At 45.1% G+C, this 23,937-nt stretch overlaps 1 protein-coding gene across 1 annotated transcript in view; it reads left to right on the top strand.

The window, feature by feature from the left end:
* The first annotated feature begins 829 nt into the window (after positions 1-829).
* The window catches only part of egfl6 (EGF-like-domain, multiple 6), a 100,814-nt gene continuing 77,706 nt past the window's right edge, over positions 830-23,937 (top strand). Inside the window, exons 1-2 of the mRNA XM_068040470.1 lie at positions 830-1,150; positions 13,595-13,701. Coding sequence (XP_067896571.1) covers positions 1,077-1,150; positions 13,595-13,701 — 181 coding nt within the window. The 5' untranslated portion in view covers positions 830-1,076. The remainder of the gene's footprint in view (positions 1,151-13,594; positions 13,702-23,937) is intronic.

The raw sequence follows: 23,937 nt of genomic DNA, 5'->3' as shown, positions 1-23,937 counted from the left end.
TGAAAAGTTTGTGGGTGAGGGCGGGTTCAGTGAAGTAGCTCATTTATTATCCATGAAATGATTGTCTAAGCTAGTATTGTAAAGAATCACCATCTCAACAAGATGGCAGAAGGTACTGCTGATGCCAGTGGAAGTGCAATATGGAACTGAACTCCAGCTTGAGTCATTGCCTTCAGAAGAAGAGCACGGAAACGGAGAAGAAAACGTGAGTGGCGGGGTGGGGGTGGGGCTGGGGGGGTGGTGAACTGATTTAAGAATAAATAAAAGAAAATTTAAAAATATGTCAAAGACATTGAAGGAGTTCTCACTATAAAAAGGAAAGCTGTTTACTGTAGAGTTACACAATGATAAAAAGCAGCTAGGAAGTTGACAAAAACTGAAAATCTAATTGTGCAGAAAAACAAACACGATCATTGTCCTTTATTTTTATCTGGGTAAATTAATTTACTCCTTTTCAACCCTCTTTAGTAATTCCACGAAAACAAAACTTGTTTCACTACTATAAGGTGCACTCCTTATACGCTAAGTCAAGAGAAAAATGTATCTTGCACTACGGTGTACATTAATAGTAAAACATTTTCAATTTAAGAAGTCTCAACAGGAGAGGCTTAATTGGGATTTCCATCTGACTGGACAGCAGGGTGCGCTGTATCAATCAATCCATTATTGTGTCTGGGAGGCAGAGCATGGAGCCCTTTGGCTCTGACCCACCTGCCCCTCAGCAATTCATTTTAGCAAGCCCTCCTCAGGAATTCATACTGCTCCAGTCCCCCCCAGCTGCCCCCTCCCCCAGAACTGCAGGCAATCCTGAGGGCAGAAACGTCATCGAGAGCTTTCCAGAGACTGCCAGACTGTATCATTTACATAACTACCACTGAGCAGTCAAGGAGGTTGGGGGGAGTGAGAAACAAGAACACCAGAGGATCCTTTCAGTGCAATTGTGTCACCACAAGAAGCACTGAGTGTGTGTATGAGAGAGAGAGAGAGAGAGAGAAAGAGGCTGAAGACTTTCCAGCTGGAAGCATTTAGATTGTGTTTACCCACTGGAGTATTTAATAGAGGGCTTAAAGAGAAAGATGCTGCAGAATGCGTGGATAAGTCTGTTAGCATTTGCAGAGTTTGTTGGCAGCGGGAAAACAGAAAGCAACAGGTAAGAATTTTATTAATAGTGAGAAAAACAAGAATTTAGTTAAGTGATCCTTTTCTTCAAATAATCCTTGATTTGTTCATTCAAACCAGAAAGATGGTGTCAGAGCAAAAGTGAAAATTTGAATTAAAAACTTTCTGTTCAATGAACAGCTATGGCTCTCCAGAGAAATTCTGTAATCGACTGAGGTGCTAAATAAAATAAAATACTTCCCAATGTTGTTGGCTTTCAATTCACCTCAACAAATGTTAATTTTAAACTGCCCAAGAAAATAAGAAATGCTAGACTTGTCTAGACAATGTGACATTAAATTCTGTGTGCACTGGCATTGGGCAAATGATAAATAGATAAGGGTAGACTTTCTGCTTTGGGCACAATCGGCAAATTGTGCCTAAAAAGCCCTTGGAGTTTAGCTGGTTAGGTCAGGCTTTGTTTCTGCTAAAATTAATTTGCATAAACATAAACATAAAATCTTTTATGAACCAGCAGAATCGGCAGCATAATAGAACGCAATTATTTTTGTTTCTTTTTCCAGTAAAACGTATTCTTTGATGTATTAAAGAGCTGTAACCTGGTGCAATTTTATTAATGCAGCTGAAAATAGGCTTACAAACAAAATTAAGCATTATTTAAAATGGGTGTTCAGTTCTCCTCCATTGATTATCACTAGTCAGGGTTTTTTTTAGTAAATTAGATATTATTTAATATAAAGAAACTTTTAAAACGTGCCTGCCAGTGCCTGTGGGACGTGCCTGCTAGTTCTTGAATCAGCACAATTAGCAGAATCTCCCCGTTTCATCCGGGAGCTATGGCCAGTTTTGGGGGCAAGGCCTGATTTGGGCAAATTGAATCTTGAACCAGTGAAAAGATTGTGGAAAACACAGTCTAACTGATTTTGGGCATAGTTCACCTATGTTTTAAATTCCCTAAAATTTTGTGCTGTTTCAGCTGAATGCGCTAACATCTGGGTGCAAAACTAACAGAAAGAAGTGGAAATGCAACCCTATAATTGTTTCTGTTCCGCAAATGCACTAAGTCCATTACTTAAACCATGCTGGCTTTGTTTACTTGAAGATGAAGTTATTGTTAAGTAGATTCCACGCAATTTTATATTGAAATGGCAGTGACGTTGAACAAATATTTTGTGTCTGTCTTCACAGTAGAAGACACAAATTACGTACCAGAAATAGAAAGTAACCAAGGGCCTAACAAAAGTGAGGAACTTAAAATAATTCATATTTGCAGAGAAAAAGTATTGGAGAAATTTAAGGGAATAAAAGCTGATAAATTCCCATGACCTGATGGCCTACATCCTAGGGTTCTAAATGAGGCAGCTCCAGAGATAGTGGATGTGCTGGTTATGATTTTGAAAAATTCCCTAGATTCTAGAAGTCTCAGCAGACTGGAGGTTAGCAAATGTAACACTATTCAAGAAAGGAGGGAGACAGAAAGCAGGGAACGACAGGCCAGTTAGCCTGACATCAGTCGTTGGGAAAATGTTGGAATCTATTATTAAGGAGGTCTTAACAATGCACTTAGAAAAATCATAGTATGATGAGACTAAAACAATATGGTTTACAAAAAGGAAATTGCATTTGACAAATTTATTGGAGTTCTTGAGGATGTAACAAGTAGGGTAGATAAAGGGGAACCAGTAGATGTAGTATACTTGGATTTCCAAAAGGCAATTCAATAAGGTGCCACACGAAAGGCTAATATGCAAGATAAGGGCGTATGGAGTTGGGGGTAATATATTAGCATGGATAGAGGATTGGTTAACGGAAGGAATCAGGGATTATGGATAACCGGGGTGTTTTCAAGTTGGCAAACTGTAACTAGTGGAGTGCCACAACGATCAGTGCTGGGGTCTCAGTTTTTACAATATACATTTATGACTTCGGAAAAGAGACTGAGAATAGTGTGTCTAAGTTTGGTGATGATTCAAAGCTATGTGGGAATGTAAGCTGTGAGGAGGACACAGAATCACAGAATTGTTACAATGCAGAAGGAGGCCATTCGGCCCATTGTGTCCGCACTGGCTCTCCGAAAAAGCTATTCCTCAGTTCTAGTCCCCTGCCTTCTCCCCATAACCCTGCACATTCTTCCTCTTCATATAACTGTCTAATTCCCTTTTGAATGCTTCAATTGAACCTGCCTCCACCACCTTCACAGGCAGCGTGTGAAAAAGTTTTTCCTCATTTCACTTTTGCCGTTCTTACTAAGTACTTTAAATCTGTGCCCTCTTGTTCTCGATCCTTTCATGAGTGAGAACAGTTTCTCACTAGAGAAGAGGCTGTAAAGAAATATAGGCAGTGTAAGTGGTCAACAAGGTGGCAGATGGAGTATAATGTGGGTAAGTGTGAGATTATTCACTTTTGTAGCAAAAACAGAGAGCAGAATATGTTTAAAAGGTGTGAAACTTCTAAATGTTGATGTTCAAAGGGACTTTTGTGTATTCATAAAAGGAACACAGAAAGTTAGCATGCAGGTACAGCACACAGTTAGGAAGGCAAATGGCATGTTGGTCTTTATTGCAAGGGAATTGGAGTACAAGTGGCACAGTGGGGGCAGCACAGTGGTGCAGTGGTTAGCACTGCAGCCTCACAGCTCCAGCAACCCGGCTTTAGTTCTAGGTACTGCCTGTGCAGAGTTTGCAAGTTCTCCCTGTGACCGTGTGGGTTTCTGCCAGGTGCTCTGGTTTCCTCCCACAGCTGAAGACTTGCCAGTTAGTAGGTAAATTGGCCATTGTAAATTGCCCCTAGTGTAGGTAGGTAATAGGAGAATTGAGGGAAGGTGGATGTGGTAGGAATATGGGATTAATGGAGGATTAGTATAAATGGGTGGTTGATAGTCAGCACAGACTCGGTGGGCCGAAGGGCCTGTTTCAGTGCTGTATGACTCTATGACAAGAATAAGGAAGTCTTGTACATGGCTTTGGTTAGAGTGCTGTGTGCAGTTTTCATATTTAAGGAAGGATATACTTGCATTGGAGGCAAAGGTTCATTAGATTGGTTCCTGGGATGAATGGGTTTTGCTAGGATGAGAGGCTGAGTAAATTGGGCCTGTATTCTCTGGAGTCTGGAAGAATGAGAAGCATTTTGAAGCATACAAGATTCTGAAGGGGCTTGACAGGGTAGACACTGAGAGGTTGTTTCCCAGCTGGGAATTGTAGAACAAGGGGGCACAGTCTCAGGGTAAGGGGTCGATCATTTAGGAATGAGATGAGGACAAATTACTTCACTCAAAAGGTTGTGAATCTTTGGAATTTTCTACCCCAGAGGATTGTGAATGCTCCATCATTGAATATATCTAAGGATGGGATAGACATATTTTTGGTCTCTCAGGAAATCAAGCCATAAGGGGAGTGGGCGGGAAAGTGGTGTAGCGGCAGATTGTATTGGATGGTGGAGCAGGCTCAAGTGGATGTATTGTCTACTCCTGCTCCTATTTCTTATGTTCTTATGAAATATTTGGGATTTGCGCTTCTGATGTGAATGAATGTTATGGCATTTTGTGTGGTAATGGGTGGACATAGCTGATGGGCTGTAACCTGTTTCCATGCATGGGTAGTGTATGTAATTGGCTGTGTTGACCTTTATTTCAAGGGATCGATGCCAATTCTCAACATTTTCGCAGCTGTACGAGCCATACTCTGTAAGAGAAGTGATACTCTCTTGAGTTTTAGTTAAGAGAAGAATAGTTGTGCACAATTTCTGAATGGAATAGAAAAACAAACAGAAATTTCAGATAAGAACCTGACAGTCTTTTTTGCTTAGGGAGAGGATAAGTCAAAGTCTATCTTTTGCAGTCAAAATTATCCAATCATTTGAGTTATGTTATGTAAGTAACAACAAAGTGCAGATTCAGCGCTAGAAGAAAAATGACGACAAAAAATTTCAATAAATGAAGCAAACTGAAAGGGATTAGCTGTTTTAGCAGGTTTAAAAGTGGATAAATCCCTAGGCCCAGATGAGATGTGTTCCAGGCTGTTACGTGAGGCAAGAGAGGAGTAGCAGAGGCTCTAACACAAGTTTTCAAATCCTCTCTGGCCACCGGAGAGGTACCAGAGGATTGGAGGACAGCGAATGTGGTACCATTATTCAAGAAGGGTAGCAGGGATAAACCAGGTAATTACAGGCCAGTGAGTCTAACATCAGTGGTCGGGGAACTATTGGAAAAAATTCTGAGGGACATGATTAATCTCCACTAATCAGGGATAGTCAGCATGGCTTTGTCAGGGGGAGATCGTGTCCAACTAACTTGATTGAATTTTTCGAGGCAGTGACTAGATGTGTAGATGAGGGTAAAGCAGTTGATGTAGTCTACATGGACTTCAATAAGGCTTTTGATAAGATCCCGCATGGGAGATTGGTTAAGAAGGTAAGAGCCCATGGGATCCAGGGTAATTTGGCAAATTGGATTCAAATTTGGCTTAGTGGCAAGAGGCAAAGGATAATGGTCGAGGGTTCTTTTTGCGAGTGCAAGCCTGTGACCAGTGGTGTACCACAGGGATCGGTGCTGGGACCCTTGCTATTTGTAGTGTACATTAATGATTTAGACGTGAATATAGGAGGTATGATCAGTAAGTTCACAGACACGAAAATTGGTGATGTTGTAAATAATGAGGAGGAAAGCCTTAGATTACAGGATGATATAGATGGGCTGGAAAGATGGGCAGAGCAGTGGCAAATGGAATTTAATCCTGAGAAGTGTGAGGTGATGCATTTTGGGAGGACTAACAAGGCAAGGGAATACACAATGGATGGTAGGACCCTAGGAAGTACAGAGGGTCAGAGGGACCTTGGTGTTCTTGTCCATAGATTACCGAAGGCAGCAGCACAGATAGATAGGTGGTGAGGAAGGCATATGGGATACTTGCCTTTATTAGCCAAGGCATAGAATATAAGAGCAGGGAGGTTATGATGGAGCTGTATAAAACGTTAGTTAGGCCACAGCTGGAGTACTGTGTACAGTTCTGGTCGCCATACTAGATAAAGGATGTGATTACACTGGAGAAGGTGCAGAGGAGATTCACCAGGATGTTGCCTGGGCTGGAGCATTTCAGCTATGAAGAGAGACTGGAAAGGCTAGGGTTGTTTTCCTTAGAGCAGAGAATGCTGAGGGGGGACCTGATTAAGGTATACAAAATTATGAGGGGCATTGATAGGTTAGATAGGAAGAAACTTTTTCCCTTAGCAGAGGAGTCAATAACCAGGGGGCATAGATTTAAGGTAAGGGGCAGGAGGTTTAGAGGGGATTTGAGAAAAATACTTTTCACCCAGAGGCTGGTTGGAATCTGGAACACACTGTCTGAAGGGCTGGTAGAGGCAGGAACCCTCACAACATTTAAGAAGTATTTAGATGAGCACTTGAAATGCCATAGAATACAAGGTTACGGGCCAAGTGCTGGAAAATGGGATTAGAATAGTTAGGTGCTTGATGGCCAGCACAGACACAGTGGGCCAAAGGGCCTGTTTCTGTGCTGTATAACTCTATGACTCTATAACTCTAACTATATATAGCTTTTGGATTCAGATGTGTAAACAGTGCTGTGGTTAGGAGAGACAACACATTCAAGCTACATATTGGCCTTGGTATTTGTAGTGAGGCGAGGAGGGTACAGCGAAGGGCGAAAATGGCTGGGGAACACATCAAGACCGGGGAACGCCACGGAGGCCAAGAAATGTGCCAAGGCCAGGGAGTTTAACAGCAGGAGCACGTTATAAATGTTTTCATGCATTTTCTTGCAACTGGTCAAATTAACAGGTTGGCCAGCTGCCAGGCAAGGAAACCAATTTGTGGCAGAGAGGAGGGAAAGGCGATGATTTGCAGAAGGGAGACCAAAGGCTCCTTTGAGGGGCTTGAGGAGCACACCTGCTGCAATGAAAAAAGGCATGTAGGTGGGGCATGTGCAAAGGAGGGGGGCAACACATAGGAGGATCACGGGGGGGTGGGGTGTGCATGATGGGACACACAGTTGGCAGCATGCTCAGGAAGTTGAATGGGGCGGGGCTGCGCAGGGCAGGAAACGCACTGCATATGTTCATATGGTCCCAAAAGTCACCTTAAGTTTACACTGAGATCCCATTAAAATGGTTGAAACATACAATAGTACCTGTACTAATCATCACCTGTTTGGGGAGGCCCTGAAATCAGGCAGATCTTAAAGGCAGCCAACACCTCTTAAAAGGAATGTGCACTTTGGTTGCAGACTGCAGGGAAACTGTCCAAATTCAACATGGTGGCTGAAAGAGGTCCAGACAGTGTAGACGAGTTCTCTGATGGCACATTGGAGGTCCTGGTGTTGGGACTGGACAAGGCCATGGTGGTGAATATCCCCTTTAAGCTACATAGGTGCGCAGCCACACAGCAATCGGGAATGTATCAAGCAAGGAATAAACAGACCACGCACAACCAACGTTCACTTTAAGATGCGTGCATGTGCGGCTATCTGTGCATTGCAACAAGCAGGCCGCGCACAGAAAAGAGAAATTCAAGGGAACGCGAATGGCGACTTTAACAGCCACAGGCAACACTCTCTGTGTTCTGGTGTAAGACTTGAGTTGTGGCTGCACCAGGTTCTATAGCTTGATGACAATTTCCACATTGCAGGGTAGATGCCAGTGTTGTAGCTGTACTGGAACCGTTTGGCTAGGGGCGCGGCAGGTTCTGGAGCACATGTCTTCAGTAATATTGCCGGAATATTGTCAGGGCCCACAGCCTTTGCAGTGCCTTCACTCGTTTCTTGATATCACACGGAGTGAATTGAATTGGCTGAAGTCTGGCATCTGTGATGCTGGGAACTTCAGGAGGAGGCTGAGATGGATCGTTCACTTGGCACTTCTGGCTGAAGATTGTTGCAAATGTTTCAATCTTATCTTTTGCACTGATGTGCTGGGCTCCCCCATCATGGAGGATGTGGATATTTGTGGAGCCACCTCCTCCAGTCAGTTGTTTAATTGTCCACCACCATTCACAACTAGATGTGGCAAGACTGCAGAGCTTAGATCTGATCTGTTGGTTATGGGATTGCTTAGCTCTGTCTATCGCATGCTGCTTACGCAGTTTGACATGCAAGTAGTCCTGGGTTGTAGCTTCACCAGGTTGACACCTCATTTTGAGGTATGCCTGGTGCTGCTCCTGGCATGGCCTCCTGCACTCTTCATTGAACCAGGGTTGGTCTCCTGGCTTGATGGTAACAGTAGAGTGGGAAATATGCCGGGCCATGAGGTTACAGATTGTGATTGAGTACAATTCTGCTGCTGCTGATGGCCCACAGCGCCTCATAGATGCCCAGTTTTGCATTGCTAGATCTGTTCGAAATCTATCCCATTTAGCACGGTGGTAGTGCCACAGAAGAAGACAGGACTTTGTCTCCACAAGGATGTTCGGTGGTCACTCCTACCAATAGTGTCATCGACAGGTGCATCTGCGGCAGGCAGATTGGTGAGGACAAGGTAAAGTATGTCTTTCCCTCTTGTTGGTTCCTTCACCACCTGCCGCAGACTTGGCCAGTCATGGTGCGACCGAGCCACTCTTGTTGATGGACATTGAGGTCCCCCACCCAGAGTACATTCTGGGCCCTTGCCGTTCTCAGTGCTTCCTCCAAGTGTTGTTCAACATGGAGGAATACTGATTCATCAACCGAGGGAGGGCAATAGATGGTAATCAGCAGGAGGTTTCCTTGCCCACGGGGTCTGGAGTCAATTTCGAGGACTCCCAGGGCAACTCCCCCCTGACTGTATATCATTGTGCCGGCATCTCTGCTGGGTCTGTCCTGCCGGTGGGACAGGACATACCCGGGGATGCTGATTTCGGTGTCTGGGATGTTGTCTGTCAGGTATGATTCTGTGAGTATGACTATGTCAGGCTGTTGCTTGACTAGTCTGTGGGACAGTTCTCCCAACTTTGACACAAGCCCCCAGATGTTAGTAAGGAGGACTTTGCAGGGTCGACAGGGCTGAGTTTGCCGTTGTCATTTCCGGTGCCTAGGTCAATGCCAGGTGGTCCGTCCAGTTTAATTCCTTACTGACTTCGTAGCGGTTTGATATAACTGAGTGGCATGCTAGGTCCTTTCAGAGTCAACCAGATTGCTGGGGGTCTGGAATCACATGTAGGCCAGCAGATTATCTTCCCTAAAGTGAACCAGATGGGTTTTTTACAACAATGGTTTCATGGCCATTGTTAAACTAGTTTTTAGTTCCAGATTTTATTTATTAATTGAATTCAAATTACATCTTCTGCCCCAGAGCAATACCCTGGGTTTCTAGTCTGGTGACAATACCACCCCCACAGCTCACTCTATAACCCAAGAATGGAATGCCAATCTCTGTGCTGGTGCAGGAGAGGAATGGAATGTGTGACAGTGCATCGTCCGGAAGATTATCCTCCTCTGAGATGCCTTCTGCAGGATCCAGGTGCTTAGAAGGATCTCGAAGTAAACAAAGAAGAATAGTGTACCATACCATTGACAAGCTAAGCATTAGTAGCTGACAGTCTTCAGATTGCATCTTGAAGTTGGCTGAATGTGCAATTTACTGAGGTGACTGAAGGGCTACAAGTAATAGGCTGCTCAAATAAGCTTCCTGGGTGCTCGTTGTTTTTGCTCTGTCAAGGCCTGCTAGATATTAGTACAGGGTATTTTCCTGCGAGTGCTAAGGAACAATATTTTCTTCCTTGCTCTGACTTCCACCACCAGGAACTCCACAAAGACACACCAGGGCCAGAATTTTACGGCCCACAAACCAGCGGGCTGGTGGCCGGGGGAGGGGGAGGGGCACAAATTGTCTGGGAGGCGGAGGGGGGGTGGGGGGGGGGCGGGATGCCATTCCCGACCTCCTCTCACCCCTGCTGCAACTTTCCACAAGGCGGCAGCAGTGAGAAATGGCCCGCCCACCCCAGGCCAATCACAGCCCTTAAATTGCCAATTAACTGTCACTTAAGGACCTCCTCCCAGCGCTGCAGGTATTTTACCCATGGCAGCCGGATGACAAAGGCCTCAAGAACCCTGGTAAAACCAGGCGGCCTTCTTGCCGGCTGGGGGCGGGCCCTCCTGATTGGGCACCCTGTGCCCCACTGATTGGCCGGCAACTCCATTAGGCGGGACCTCCTGCTTCAAGATGGTGGAAGTCCCGCCCAAGGCCAATTAAGGGCCTGGATAGTGAAAAATCCCGGACTGGCTGCCCTGGCTAAGTGGAGTCGGGCTCGCCACTGACTTTTCGGCCGGTGGGCTGGGCCTCCCGCCCAATGTAAAATTCCAGCCCAGAAACCTGGGGCAGCCCCTGAGTCATTCCTGAGATTCACTTTCTTGCAGCAGTATAACAATGAACACTGAAAGCAGCAAATGCAACCTCCCTTAAAGAGGTAAATTCCAACTTTAGATGGGCTGAGGGAGGCCCACTAGAAACTGAGCCACGGAAATGAGCGGGCTGTCCATTTACTGCATTCTGTAGGGCAGCCCATCAATCATATAAAAATGAAGCCAGTGGGCAAAAATCACCCAGATTTCACGCTGGCAACATCAACAGGTGACACTCACCTGTTTGAATCTCACTACAGATTAAAATCCTGGGCTTTATCTCTAACACAAATATTTAAAACCCATATTGTAAGTAATCAACTATTTATGTTTTTAAAACTCATAACTAGACTTGGCTATATACCAAAAATAGTATTGCACCTGTGCTGGAATTCCAACCATTTTCAAAGGGGACTTTTATTGGAGACTGAAGCATTTGCCTGTATTGTTCTTCTGTCTACATGCATTCCATTAGAGTTGGTTGAAAAGTCCAACCTACCATTAAGACGGTCTGGACCATAAATGCAATGTATTTACAAAGAGAGGGGTCCATAAGGCCCCAATTTGTATTACGGTGATGTCATTGTATCTGCTGCCACAAATAACCCCGTGCAACATGCAGTGGCTGAGGTGAATAGTATAGATGTATTTAAGGGGAAATTAGATAAGTACATGAGGTAGAAAGGAATAGAGGGATATTTTGATAGGGTTAAATGAAGTGTGGTGAGGGGAGGCTGGCGTACAGCACAGACACTGGCATAGACCTGTTGGGCTGAATGGCCCATTTCTGCGCTGTAAATACTGTGTAATACTAGGTAATGTAATCTTATGTTTTTGTTAAAATTAAAATGAAAATCAGGATTAAGAACACCTTGATAAAATTGTTGAAGCTGCTGACTTATATCCACTGCAATTCAAACTTGCTGTCATTGCCAAAACAGGCTGGGCATGACAGGCATTCTGGGGGTGCAAGCAACATAACAACAAAAGCAGCTCTTTGAGGCACATCAGATTCATTGAGACATGCATCATCAGTCCTTGAGGGCTTCATCAGTACAGCCCCATCCACAAACCTCCTCTTCACATTGAGGTAGCATCACATAGGAGTAAGAGGTTAGGGACAATAGTGAAAGTAGGCACAATGGGGAGTCATGGTGTTAAGAGATAGCAGTAGTTGTAAGATACAATAAAGGGATGAGAGGTACTTTGCATATGTGTGTTTGTGTATTTTGTGCAGGAGGCCTTCTGTTGTCCATCTTATATGATTAATATTTGTAACCAGCCTCTTACACAGAGGATATTAGAGGTATTATAGATCAGCTGAATGATTGCCCGAGAGCAAAGCAAGGGAATTTGCAGGGGTTTATTTATCATGTAGTTGGATAGATGCTTGAAAATGCACTCTACCTGATGGCATGTGCTGCTGGCAGGGAGAGTATCATCGTGCACCCCCTGGGCTTCTTCATCATCAGCGGGGAATTAGTTTCCAGCTTCTTCATTTTCTGTGTCTGGAAGACCCAACGGTCAAATTCTGGGAAATGCAGCAAGCCACTGAAATCATGGAAATCCTTACTGGACTGTACTGCAGTGTTCCCCCTGACCTGCCCAGGTGCCAGAAACAGAACTTAAGAATTCTGGTGATCTGTCAAGATCCTGGTCATGCCCACAGCCTAATTATCCTGTTTTCAGCCTCCATCCTTGGATTCCTAAAAGATGCCATTAGCCAAGGCTGAAATGCGTGTTCCTAAGTGGATTATGGCTATTCTCTAGATAGTGTGCATTGACAAGTATAATGGGGAGTTGAGCATCACTCACTATCTGGAGATTAAGGAATGAAATACCTTTCAGTTTGTGAAGTTGATGGGGTCTTTATAGTCACAAGAGTGACATCAATGATGCTTTGTACTTGTGAGAATTCAGCCATTCAGGAGAGGTTGGTGGTTCTCCCTGTGTACTTTGGTGGGCCCACGTGGAACTGAATAAACTCAGAGGCTTGTCTAACCAGGGCATCCATGACCTGTCTAATACAGCGATGAATCGTTGACTCACTGATTTGAGTAATGTCATCAGAGGCTGCCTGGTAGCACCTCTAACCCTGGTGCTTTATCACCTTCACACCCATGGCAGCAAGAATCCACAAGGGTGGTTCAAACAGCTGTTATGGCATCAGGGGGTAACACCACCTTCTCAGCCACAAGTCAAAGTCCAGATAGGACCTCCATAATGTGTGGACCCTGATGCATGGATATCTGCGGCTCAGGAGTTGCCTCTGTACCAGCGTCTGTACTCTCCTGGCTTCCATCCTTTCCTTCTGCAAGTCCTCATCATTCTTCTCTTCAGAGCACACCAATACTGGAATCCTCAGAGGGAAATGTTTTACTTCATATGAACAGCTGCCTTTAAATACCCAGCAAGTTTCATCAAGTGCCTTTAAATGTTCAGAAACTGTAAGCTTCAAAGTACTGGAAATGACTCCCTGACAAAAAATACTGTAGAATGGTTCAGCTGTGTGACCTTTCACCTTCACAATTTCTTATTGCCTATCAAGCACTGTCCAGACACAGCAAAGCCACCTAAATAGTAATGGTTATCTGTTGAATGTGTAAGTATGTGGAAACACAAGGAAATCGCCGAGGGCACTTGGCCACCGTCCACTTCACTTAAATGACCTAGCAGAGTGCTTCCAGTGGGCACATCAGGAGACCAGCAGGGTGATTGCAGTAGCCATTTTTCAGGACGGAATGCCTCTCCAACTCATTATGCTTGCCAAACCAAAACAACACCACCTGAAATTGGTGTTGTCTTTGTAGGAAGGTCTAAGGTAGAAAGACTAGTCCTTCTCCTAATCAACACATAGGGCCTAAGCCTGCTCCTGTCCTGCATATTATGCACCAGTCCAGCTCTCTTGAAAGTGCAGCTCCACAGAAAATAACACTCCCCAAACCCTGAGTGCAGTACACATGATGCTACAGTCATATAGTCAAAAGTCAAAGAGACATAAAGGAGGAATACAAGAGCCACACGCCGTTCATGAGCCACTGTTGGTATTGCTGATTTGGAAGTTTATCAGCATCAGCACATGAGCTTTTAAGCAATCCAAGGGAAAAAGGCAGATGTTAACTCTAATTAAATGTGTTTTTCTCCCCCAGTTTTCGAGACCATAGACGTTCTGGAATTCAGTCTGGACTTTGTCGCTATGGATCCCGGCTTGAATGCTGCTATGGATGGAAAAAGAATTACAAAGGACAGTGTGAAGGTACAGGAGCAGCATTCACCTTTTCCTGCCTTTCTGACACAGTAAACTGTAGCTTAATCCTTTTCTGAAAATGTTGTAACATGAATTCATTTGTTGGTCAGTGGATCAGCAGAGTGAACGAAAGAAAAATAAATAAATGAAGAAAGAAAAAGTTGCATTTATATCGCACTTTTCACAGCCTTTAGGATGTCCCAAAGAACTTTACAGCCAATGAAGTACTTTTGAAATGCAGACTTTGTTGTTATGTGGGCAGATGTGGCAGCCAATTTGTGCACAGCAAGGGCCCACAAACAACTACTTGAATTTATATAGTGCCTTAAATGTAGAAAAATGTTCCAAAGCCCTTCATAGAAGCATGGAGGAAATGGCTGTCAAGCCAAAGGAGAAGTTATTAGGAAGTGTGGTCATAAATGGGCTTTAAAGAAGGTCTTAAAGGAATAGAGGAAGGTGAAGAGGTGGAGAGATTTATGGAGGGGATTACAGAGATTTGGACCGAGACGGCTAAAACACAATCGCCAATGACGGGATGAGGGGACGGGATGCCCAAGAGGTAGGAGTCAGAGGAACAGAGAGTTTGGGATTGACTGTGTGGTTGATGGAAGTTCTGGCAATAGAGAGAGGTGAGACCATGGAGGCAATTGAATACAAGGATGAGACTTTGTAGCATTGGTGGATGGGGAACCAACATGGGTCAGCAAGATGGATAAGCAGGACTTGGTGAGTGTTTTGAGTAAGCTGAAGTTAATGGAGGATGGGTGATGTGAGGCTTGAAAAGAAAGCATTGGAGTAATTAAATCTTGAGATAAGGAAGACAGGTATTAGAGTTTCAACAGTACATGGGCTGAGGTAGGGACAGAGGCAGGTAATGTTATGGAAGTGGAAGTAGGTTGTCTTTGTGATAGAGAGGATAAGGGAGCAGAAACTCAGCTTGGGGTTGAACGGGACACTGTTGTTGCAGACAGTCTGGTTCAACCTGTCAACATGGCCCAGGAGGATGAAGGATTTGTTAGCTAGGGAACAGAGTTTATGCTGCCTGCCAAAGACGACAGCTCAAACAGAACCTTAGATGAATGACCAGTTAATCTGTTTTTGGTTTGTTGTTTGAGGAAACCAGAAGTACTCCCCTGCTCATCCTTAAATAGCACCAGAGGATCACTTCAGTCCATCTGGATAGGCAGATAGGGCCATTGTTTAACATCTGACCTGAAAGGCACCTCCTTCAACAATGTAGCACTTGTTAAAACTGCACTGACGTACTCATCCATAGTGGGGCTTTAACTCATAACCTTCTAATGCAGGTGATAGCCACATAGATATTGCCCACCGAGCAAAATAAGCACCACAGAATTACACTCAGATTCATAGGGGTCGATTTCAACTCTCCCAGCTGTTGGAAACCAGGTCCCTGAAAAGAAGTGAGCAAAACCACCTGCCAGGGTGATGTTGTGCAGCTCACATTGTCTATACAATAAAAGTGCTTCCAACGGCACAAGTTTTGGATGTATTTTATTAGCACAAATGAGGTATAAAATATCTCCAAATATGTTGTCATTGGCCTCCTGTGTGGTACTTGAGGTGTTAAAGCTCACTGCCAGAAAGAAAGCAGAAACTGAACAATAACAGTAATTGGAAAACCTTGTGGAGCTTTTGACTTGAAGTCTGATTACAATCCCTGGATCACCAGTCTGAGGGAAGCTTGTGAGAACCTGTCTGTGCAAACAAACTACAGGAAGTGTGCACACCTGCTTTGCCAATGGCTTGAAGTAACTGTATAAAACATCTGATGAAAGCTGCTGTACAGGTCGTAATTTTGTGTCTAGAACAGTTTTCCCACCAACTCAGATTTAAGTCTTAGCTGTGTTCGAATCTACCTTTGGCTCCAACCTCAACAAATAGTATGTCGTAGACAAGTAGGGCTAGCAGCTGTGTGTCTGGTTCACTCAGTCTGAACGGTTTACCTCATGTCACATCAAGCCAAAACTTAGATGGTTAGTCCAGAGACACTGATATGAATTGCTTTTACTTTATCTGGTGCCTGATGTTTGAATTGTTGTACTGTGTAGCATTCTTTCCTGATTAACATAGGATTGTTCTTAATGCTGCTTTTCAATGATGAGTATATTGATAGCATGAATGACATAATGTCATGGTGACCTGTGGTTTGGAGAAGATATGAAGCTGATTGCAGCTTTGCAGCCAACATTTCTTCCAACATATGGATTTGTATTTAGGATTGTACAGAGAGCAGAATGAAATAGTTTTGGGGATGTGCAGGAAATATGATCGCCTGCAGGAATGCTTCCTCTTTCACTCCAGAGAGGGTTAAATGATTGCAAGCCACAAATCTCTCCATTACCATTGCCAGAGTGTAATCTGCTGATAGGTTGTGTGAGACAATATTGGTTTGGTCATATATTTTCTCCCCTCTCCCAAGTGGACTATTCACCTCAAAATATTTGTCTTTTTCCCCCAATTTCCCCCCTTTATTTTTTCGCTTCTGTCTAGAAGGTGCTGAGTCCAGAATCCTTTGGGTTCTGGGGGGAGGGGACATTTGACAAAACAGGCCTTGAGGGAACAGGAATTCTGGTGGGCTTCAAAAGTTCCAGATGTCCACCCAAAATCCTAGTGCAGGGGTCGGCAACCTCTTTTATTTAACAAGCCTTTTTTTAAGAAAAATTGCCTAAAATTTAGACTACTGGGAGCCACAAGACAAAAATTTAGCATTTCTAAACCAAATACTTGGCAAATTGTCAAGTGTCTCTGGTAAAATGCTTAATTTGCACATACAATTAATCAAATGCATGCATTGAATTTATTTCATTTATTTTTTATTTAGTTAGAGATACAGCACTGAAACAGGCCCTTCGGCCCACCGAGTCTGTACCGACCATCAACCACCCATTTATACTAATCCTACATTAATCCCATATTCCCTACCACATCCCCACAATTCTCCTACCACCTAATTTATTTATCAATAGAAAATAATCAAAATTAAAATAAACCTAACTCTGAATTATTGCTTTTTTTAAACTTTTTTTACTATAATTTTGTCAATAAAATCATCTTTAAAACAAACTTTAACTTAAGATGCATAGAATTAAGACAATTTTTTCAGCGATTCATTCTCGTGATAAATAGTTTCTAATAGCACATTCAGAATAATTTATCTTCGCTGTTACATTAGAAACAATAATGGCGCAACCATAAAAGCTGTTCCTCAAACCAAAGGCAGTATCTATAACCATTGTGCAGCTATATCACTTCAACAGGTTTATTTACAGCACAATGGTGTTTCTTTTGTTAAAATAATCATTTGAAACCATAAAGTGCAGCATAATGATTAGCTTTTTATCCCCACAATAAAAACACAGCGTTTACTTTTCTTGGCTAAATTGTTTTAGGCTTTTTTCATGGTAATGTAATCCAACAGGAAAAGGTTGGGAGCTGTAAATGAGATGTTAAAGAATAGGGTGTGGCTCTGGAGCCACAGGTTGCTGACCCCTGACCTAGTGGCGCCCAATGGGCTGAATTTTAGTAAGCCCGGCCCCGGGTCCTGGCAGCGGACCAGGAAGTGGGCGCAATTGCTGCTTGTCATGTGCAGACGGCCAATTATAATAATGGAGTCGTGGGGCATGGCCAATTATACAACAGGGGTTCAAGGCGCCAAATACGGTGTCAGATGACTCTGGAGCAGGAGCTGGTGCCATATTTAAAAACCAGCCAGTCCTGCTTGCATTGCTGCCTTAGAGCCATTTGCTGTTTCGTGTTCTCTGCTGAAACAAGTGTTGGAGTAACTCCTCGACTCCCCACCCCCCAGAGAAGGATGCTGCATTAAGGCAGAAGCAAGACTCAGGGTGGCCCCACAATTTAGCGATGCCTCCTTGGAGATTATCCTCTTGGTTGCAAGGGAAAGGCGGGAGGTTCTCTTCCCCAGCGAAGGGAAGAAGAGGCTCTCCCGCCTGATCAAGCAAGCCTGGATGGAGATCACAGAGGAGGTCTGCAGTCGTGTGGTCATGTATCCAGTGCAGGAAGATAGTCAACGATCTCCATCTGCCAAGGTGAGTGCTCCATACCTCTCTCCTTTTTGGGGATTGCATGTGGCTATGCAGGAGGCAGTGCGACATAGGGAGGGAGGCACCATAAAGGCTCTGGCAAAGGAGGTTAGGCATCAACACATTCAGCCAGATGTGTGGATGCTTCTCAGCCACAGGCCACTATCTTAAAAAGCTCATCTCCATTAACACCCTGAATAGCTGACGTGAGGATGAGCCTCATAGAAAACCCCAGGAGGGGACAAAGGGCTGCCATTAGCACAACTTTCCTGTTGATTTTTCTGCGAAGTCTGACTATGTCCCTCTTTCCACTTGCAGGACAAGAGGCCCCATAACAGCAGGGAGACCTCATGGACTGGAGGAGGAATTCCAGACATCCAGCCTCTCTCGACAGCTGAGGAGGAGGCACTAGGGTTGGCGGGGGCCTAGGGTGGCCGCTCAATAGAGGATGATGAGACTGGAGTCTCTGCACAAGAGAGTGAGGATTGTCTTCAAATGATATACAACACATTTGTAGAGATCCACATCACACATGGTTGGCATGATGAAATCTGCACAGACTAACCCACTTGTGTTCTCTCATGCAGCTCAGTGTGCTCAGGAGACTCTCGCTACAAGGGGGTTAGATGTCCAACTCTGGAGGAGGAACCGCAATCAGATAAAGCACTGTCCCATGACTCTCCTGCACCTCCCACCAGCCCAGATACTTTCACCTCGGTGGTTTTCTGCTCAACTGTAGAATCAGTGTCACAAGCTGGTGAGAGCAGCACACACATGCCCAAGCAGCTGGCTGAGGCTGAGACAGCCGAGTCCACTGACAGTCGGAGGACTGGGGGTGTCCAGGCCCATGCTGAGCCCCAGGCTGATGACGAGACTCTGGTGGCGACAGCATAGGGCATGCTGGAGTTGCAGGGAGAGGTAAGGCAACATCTGGCGGAGATGACAGAGGACATGGGCAGCCATGAGCAGACGATGGAGGAGTCCATCCATGCCATGACTGCTGCCATGTCTCAGCCATGTGTCTTCTTCCATCGAGGGCCCATTTGTTTTGTCCTGTAAAGTTTATTCATAATTGAACTTAACACACATTGTGAAAAATGCTTATTCTTTCACGCCTTAATTGTGAGATGCTGACTCTACACTTCCCCCTTCATGGCTGCCAGTGGAGGCACAGCCCTCATTTGATTAGCTTCTCCCATGGGCCATAGCACATGTTTCTGCTGGGCCCTAGGCACGGAAGACAAGAGGAGGCAACAGACTGGATGCTTTGAGGTGAATCTTTATTGATTTCACATGCAGAGGCCAATTTTGGGGCTGGAAATGGGTAAGTATGAGATGGTCTGTTGTCTCCTTGGCAAATTGCTCAATGTGCCTAGCCTCCAGTGCAAGGGCTTCAACATCCAGTGCTGCTTGCTCATCACCCTCCTCCGCATTCTCCTTGTAAGTTGAGAACTGGCGGCCAATCATGTTCTCTTCATGCAAGTCCTCCCCCCTCTGCAGTGCTAGATTATGTAGGGCACAGCAGACCACCACAATACGCGACACCCTCGCAGGGCTCCACCAGATTGATTGAGGCAGTGGAATCTCATCTTCAGCAGCCCAAAGGCCAGCTCGATGGTTGCTCAGGTGGAGACGTGGCAAGTGTTGTACCTCTCCTCCGCTGCAGTGCGAAGGTTCCTCACAGATGTCAGTAGCCAAGTCTTCAACAGGTAGCCCTTGTCCCGGAGGATCCATCCTTCAAGACAAGCAGTGAGCCTGATAAACTGTGGCACCTGAGACTGTCAGAGTATGTAGGTGTTGTGGTTGCTTCCCAGTAAGCGGGCACACACCCGCAGGAAATGCTTTTGGTGGTCGCAGACCAGTTGAACGTTGATGGAATGAAAGCCCTTCCTGTTGATGAAGGTGGCTGGCTGTTCCGTTGGAGCCTTGATGGCCACATGCATGCAATCTATCATACCCCACAACCGGCATAATCCAGCAATGGCCCCGAATCCAATGGCCCTCTCTGCCTGAGTGTCAGTGTCGGTCCAGTAGTGCACAAAGTCAGTGACCCTCTTGAACAGGACATTGGTCACCTCCTTGATGCAGTAGTGGGCTGCTGCCTGGGAGACCCACATATGTCCCCCCTGGATCCCAGGAATGATCCAGGCACGTAGAAGTTAAGCACCATTGTGATCTTCAGGGCCACTGGCATATGGTGACCCCCAAATCCCATAGGTTGCAACTCGTCCTGCAGCAGAGCACATAAGTCAGCAATGGCCTTCCTGGAGAGCCGTAGTCTTTGCTGACAATGCAGCTCAGCCATTTGGAGGTAGTTGATTTGAGTCCATTGTACTCTCTGGCATAGGTGGGCCTTTCTTGACATGGCCTGCTGCTGTTGCTATCGTCGTGGAGCTTCACGGGCATGCACAGCAGCCTCTTGGCCCTTCCTCCGTCGGAGCAGCTGCATTACGTCACAGGGATCCATAAAGACAGGATGTATGAGACCCTTGCCAGGTGATCAGTAGGCCTCAAGAGCGCTGTCCTTGCAGAGATGAAGCTGCCTTGGCAGCTTTGCCTTTGCTACTTCTCTCAGCTGTCTCACTAATGGCCCTCAGTGCCCACAGTTGCTGACAGCCGACCCTCTCACCCAATAATATGGTCACCCAACCCTCTCACCCTGCAATATGGTCACCTGTGCAGACCACTCAAGACCAAACCCACCCAGTCAGACCACCCAAGACCAAGTCCACCGGTACTGCTACCCGAGACCAAGCTCACCCGGTACTGCCACCGAAACCAAGCTCACCCGGTACTGCAACCCGAGACCAAGCTCACCCGGTACTGCCACCCGAGACCAAGCCCACCGGTACTGCTACCCGTGACCAAGCCCACTGGTACTGCTACCCGAGACCAAGCTCACCCGGTACTGCCACCCGAGACCAAGCCCACCAGTACTGCTACCCGAGACCAAGCTCACCGGTACTGCTACCCGAGACCAAGCTCACCCGGTACTGCCACCCGAGACCAAGCTCACCCGGTGTTGCTACCCGAGACCAAGCTCACCCAGTACTGCTACCCGAGACCAAGCTCACCCGGTACTGCCACCCGAGACCAAGCCCACCAGTACTGCTACCCGAGACCAAGCTCACCGGTACTGCTACCCGAGACCAAGCTCACCCGGTACTACCACCCAAGTCCAAGCCCACCCGTGCAGACTACCCAAGACCAAGCCCACCCAGTACTGCCACTTGAGACCAAGCCCACCTGCTCAGACCACCCAAGGCCAAGCCAACCCATACAGAGAACACAGACCTGAAGGCCAACAATGGCCTCCGCTCAACCCTCTTCCCCTTTGCAGTGCTGGTCATGTCTGCCTACCATTCGCGGTACTGAGGCCTCACCTCAGTGGCGCCAGCTTTCAGCAGCTGGAGATCCGAATGCATGTGAGGGTCACCCATCATCTACTTAATACCAACCCCGCCATTGAATTGCTTTAATTACATGAACATTGTAAGTAACTGTTCTACAATTTCAATGGCATTCTCATCACAGCGTGATGGCAATGCTGCCTTGCTGCTTTCCTGCTGCTGACTCAATCCAGAACCAACGTCACGATGTTGGATTTCTGGGTAGCTGCCCCGGTGCTCTTCTCTGGTCCCCTACGCCTCCATTCCTGCCATAGAGGGAATGCAACAAAGGTTCACCAGACTAATCCCTAGGATGGTGGGTCTGACCTATGAGGAGAGATTGAGGAGAAAGGGCCTGTATTTGCTCGGGTTTAGAAGAATGAGAGGTGATCTCATTGAAGCATACAAAATTCTTACAGGATTCAACAGGGTAGATGCAGGAAGGATGTTTCCCCTGGCTGGAGGGCCTAGAACCAGGGACACAGTCTCTGAATAAGAAAGAGATAGGCTATTTAGGACTGAGGTGAGGAGGAATTTCTTCACTCAGAGGGTGTTGAATCTTTGGAATTCTCTACCCCAGAAGGCTGTGGAGGTTCAGTCACTGATTATGTTCAAGACAGAGGTCGATAGATTTCTAAATATTAAAGATATCAGGGGATTTGGGAATAATGTGACAAATTAGCACCGAGGTAGAAGATCAGCCATGATCTAGTTGAATGGCAGAGCAGGCTCGAGGTACCAATTGGCCTACTCCTGCTCCTGTTTCCTATGTACCTATTGTTATGAAAGTACTTCCATTTTTTGTTAAATTTTGAGGACTTGTGTTTTAAAACTGAAAAAGAATTCCATAGGTGCTGGACTTTGTTTTTTTTTTAAAAAGGTCATCGTAAGGTCTTTTTGACTTGGTTTGTAAACAGCCCTGACTGGAAGTCACCTGTCTTCAGATAATTACCCAGCAGGGATTTTTTTTGACTTGGAGAAGATGTTTACAGAGAAGTGACAGGTCAAGATTTATACAGCTTGACTTTTGAGATATTGTTTTGGTTTCACTTTGGACAGTCAGTTGGAGTTTTAACAATCAACCTGAAGGACAGAACCCCAGCTCAGCCTGTTCCATCTCTTTGAGAAGCTCTTAGAAGCAAGTGTAAGAAATAGAGAAATTGATGATGCATTCCTCCTTAAAGGCCTGCCTGAAACCCCAGTTGCCACATTTCTCCTGAGACATTGGAAAAACCTGCTGGATAAATCCTCGATGCCACCAAATTGCTCCAGAGAAAGATCCCAGTGACAGCCGCCTACATGTATTTGGGACACCAAATTGAAAAAAAGGACATCTGACATTTTTCCATATCTTTTCTTTTTGCTTCAAGAATTAGCAAGTATTTGGCCAAAGTATTCTTTTTCTTTTTTTTTTGTAAAGAGAAAATCTCTTTATTTTGCAGTTGACCGGTGTGTATGTGTGTGTCTGAGTGAGGACCAAGGTAAAAGGGAACTTTCATATTTCAATCTGTGTGTTAATGTTTTGCTTCAATACTTGTTAAGTCTTGTTTTATAATAAACTGATAATTTTGTTGTTTATTAAAGAAACCTGGTTGGTGTATTTTATTCTGGAATAAAAATAGAGTCCATGATTGACCGTATCGGTATCTGAATTAGCATTTAAAAATATGTTGTGACCTGTGGAGAAGTAGAATTAGAAAAAACAGTGCACTCCTCCTGTTTCGGTCATAACACTTTATTGCAAATGGGCTCACTAAATTCAGCCCAATATGTACAGAGTCCTCGGACAGGCGGGACTTTTGTCCGTTCAAACCATGGACCCTAATATTAGAGGAGAAGGGTTCCAAGGGGAGAGAATTTCCTCAGCCCAGGCCTCCCTTCTGCCCATCAACATAGATGCAGGGATGAACCTATCATACAAGTCACCCAAGAGGTAGATACGATGACTGCTATGGCCTCCCAGCTGGGCTATGGCCTGGAACACACTTGAAATTATTGTCTGGTTTACTCCTATCAAGTTAGATCAAGTCTACAGCACAGAAACTGGCCTATGCTGGTATTTCTACTCTACTCAAGCCTCCTTCTTCATCTAATCCTGTCAGCATATCCTTCTATTCCTTTTTTCCTCGTGTTTATCCAGTTTCTCCTTTAATGCATCATTGCTGTTTGTCTCATTTATTCATTGTGTTAGTGCGTTCCGCATTCTTACCGCTCTTTGGGTAAAGAACTTTCTCCTGAATTACTTACTGGATTTATTAATGACTATTTTATGTTTATGACCGCTAGCTCTGGTCTTCCCACAAGTGAAAACATTTACCTAATTCTGTCCTATCAAACCCTTTTGTTATCTTCAAGACACCTATCAGGTCACCCCTCAGCATACCCTTTCCTAGAGAAAAGAGCCTAGCATATTCAATCTTTCCCGATTGTTCTAACTTTTCAGTTCTGGTATCATTCGTGTCAATGTTTTTTGCACCCTATCCAGTGCCTCTATGTTCTTTTTATAATATGGAAAGCAGAACTGTTCACAATACTCCAAGTGTGGTCTAACGAAGGTTCTATACAAGTTTAACATTCTCTGCATTCCCTTTAGGAATGATCCCCAGTGATTTGTTTAGTTTTTTCGAGACCTTATTAACCTGCATTGCTGCTTTAAGTGATTTTTGCATCTGTACCCGCGGATCCCTTTGCTCATCTACCCTGTTTAGACTCTTAGGGCTGAATTTTCCCAGCTGTATGATGGGGACTTGGAGATGGTGAGGTGGGAAAATACGGGAGGAGCCGCATTGGAT

Source organism: Heterodontus francisci, chromosome 10, assembly GCF_036365525.1.
Source record: "Heterodontus francisci isolate sHetFra1 chromosome 10, sHetFra1.hap1, whole genome shotgun sequence".
NCBI classification, from domain to species: Eukaryota; Metazoa; Chordata; class Chondrichthyes; order Heterodontiformes; family Heterodontidae; genus Heterodontus; species Heterodontus francisci.
Note: the sequence above shows the minus strand (reverse complement) of the source record. Positions and strands in the feature narration are given on the sequence as shown.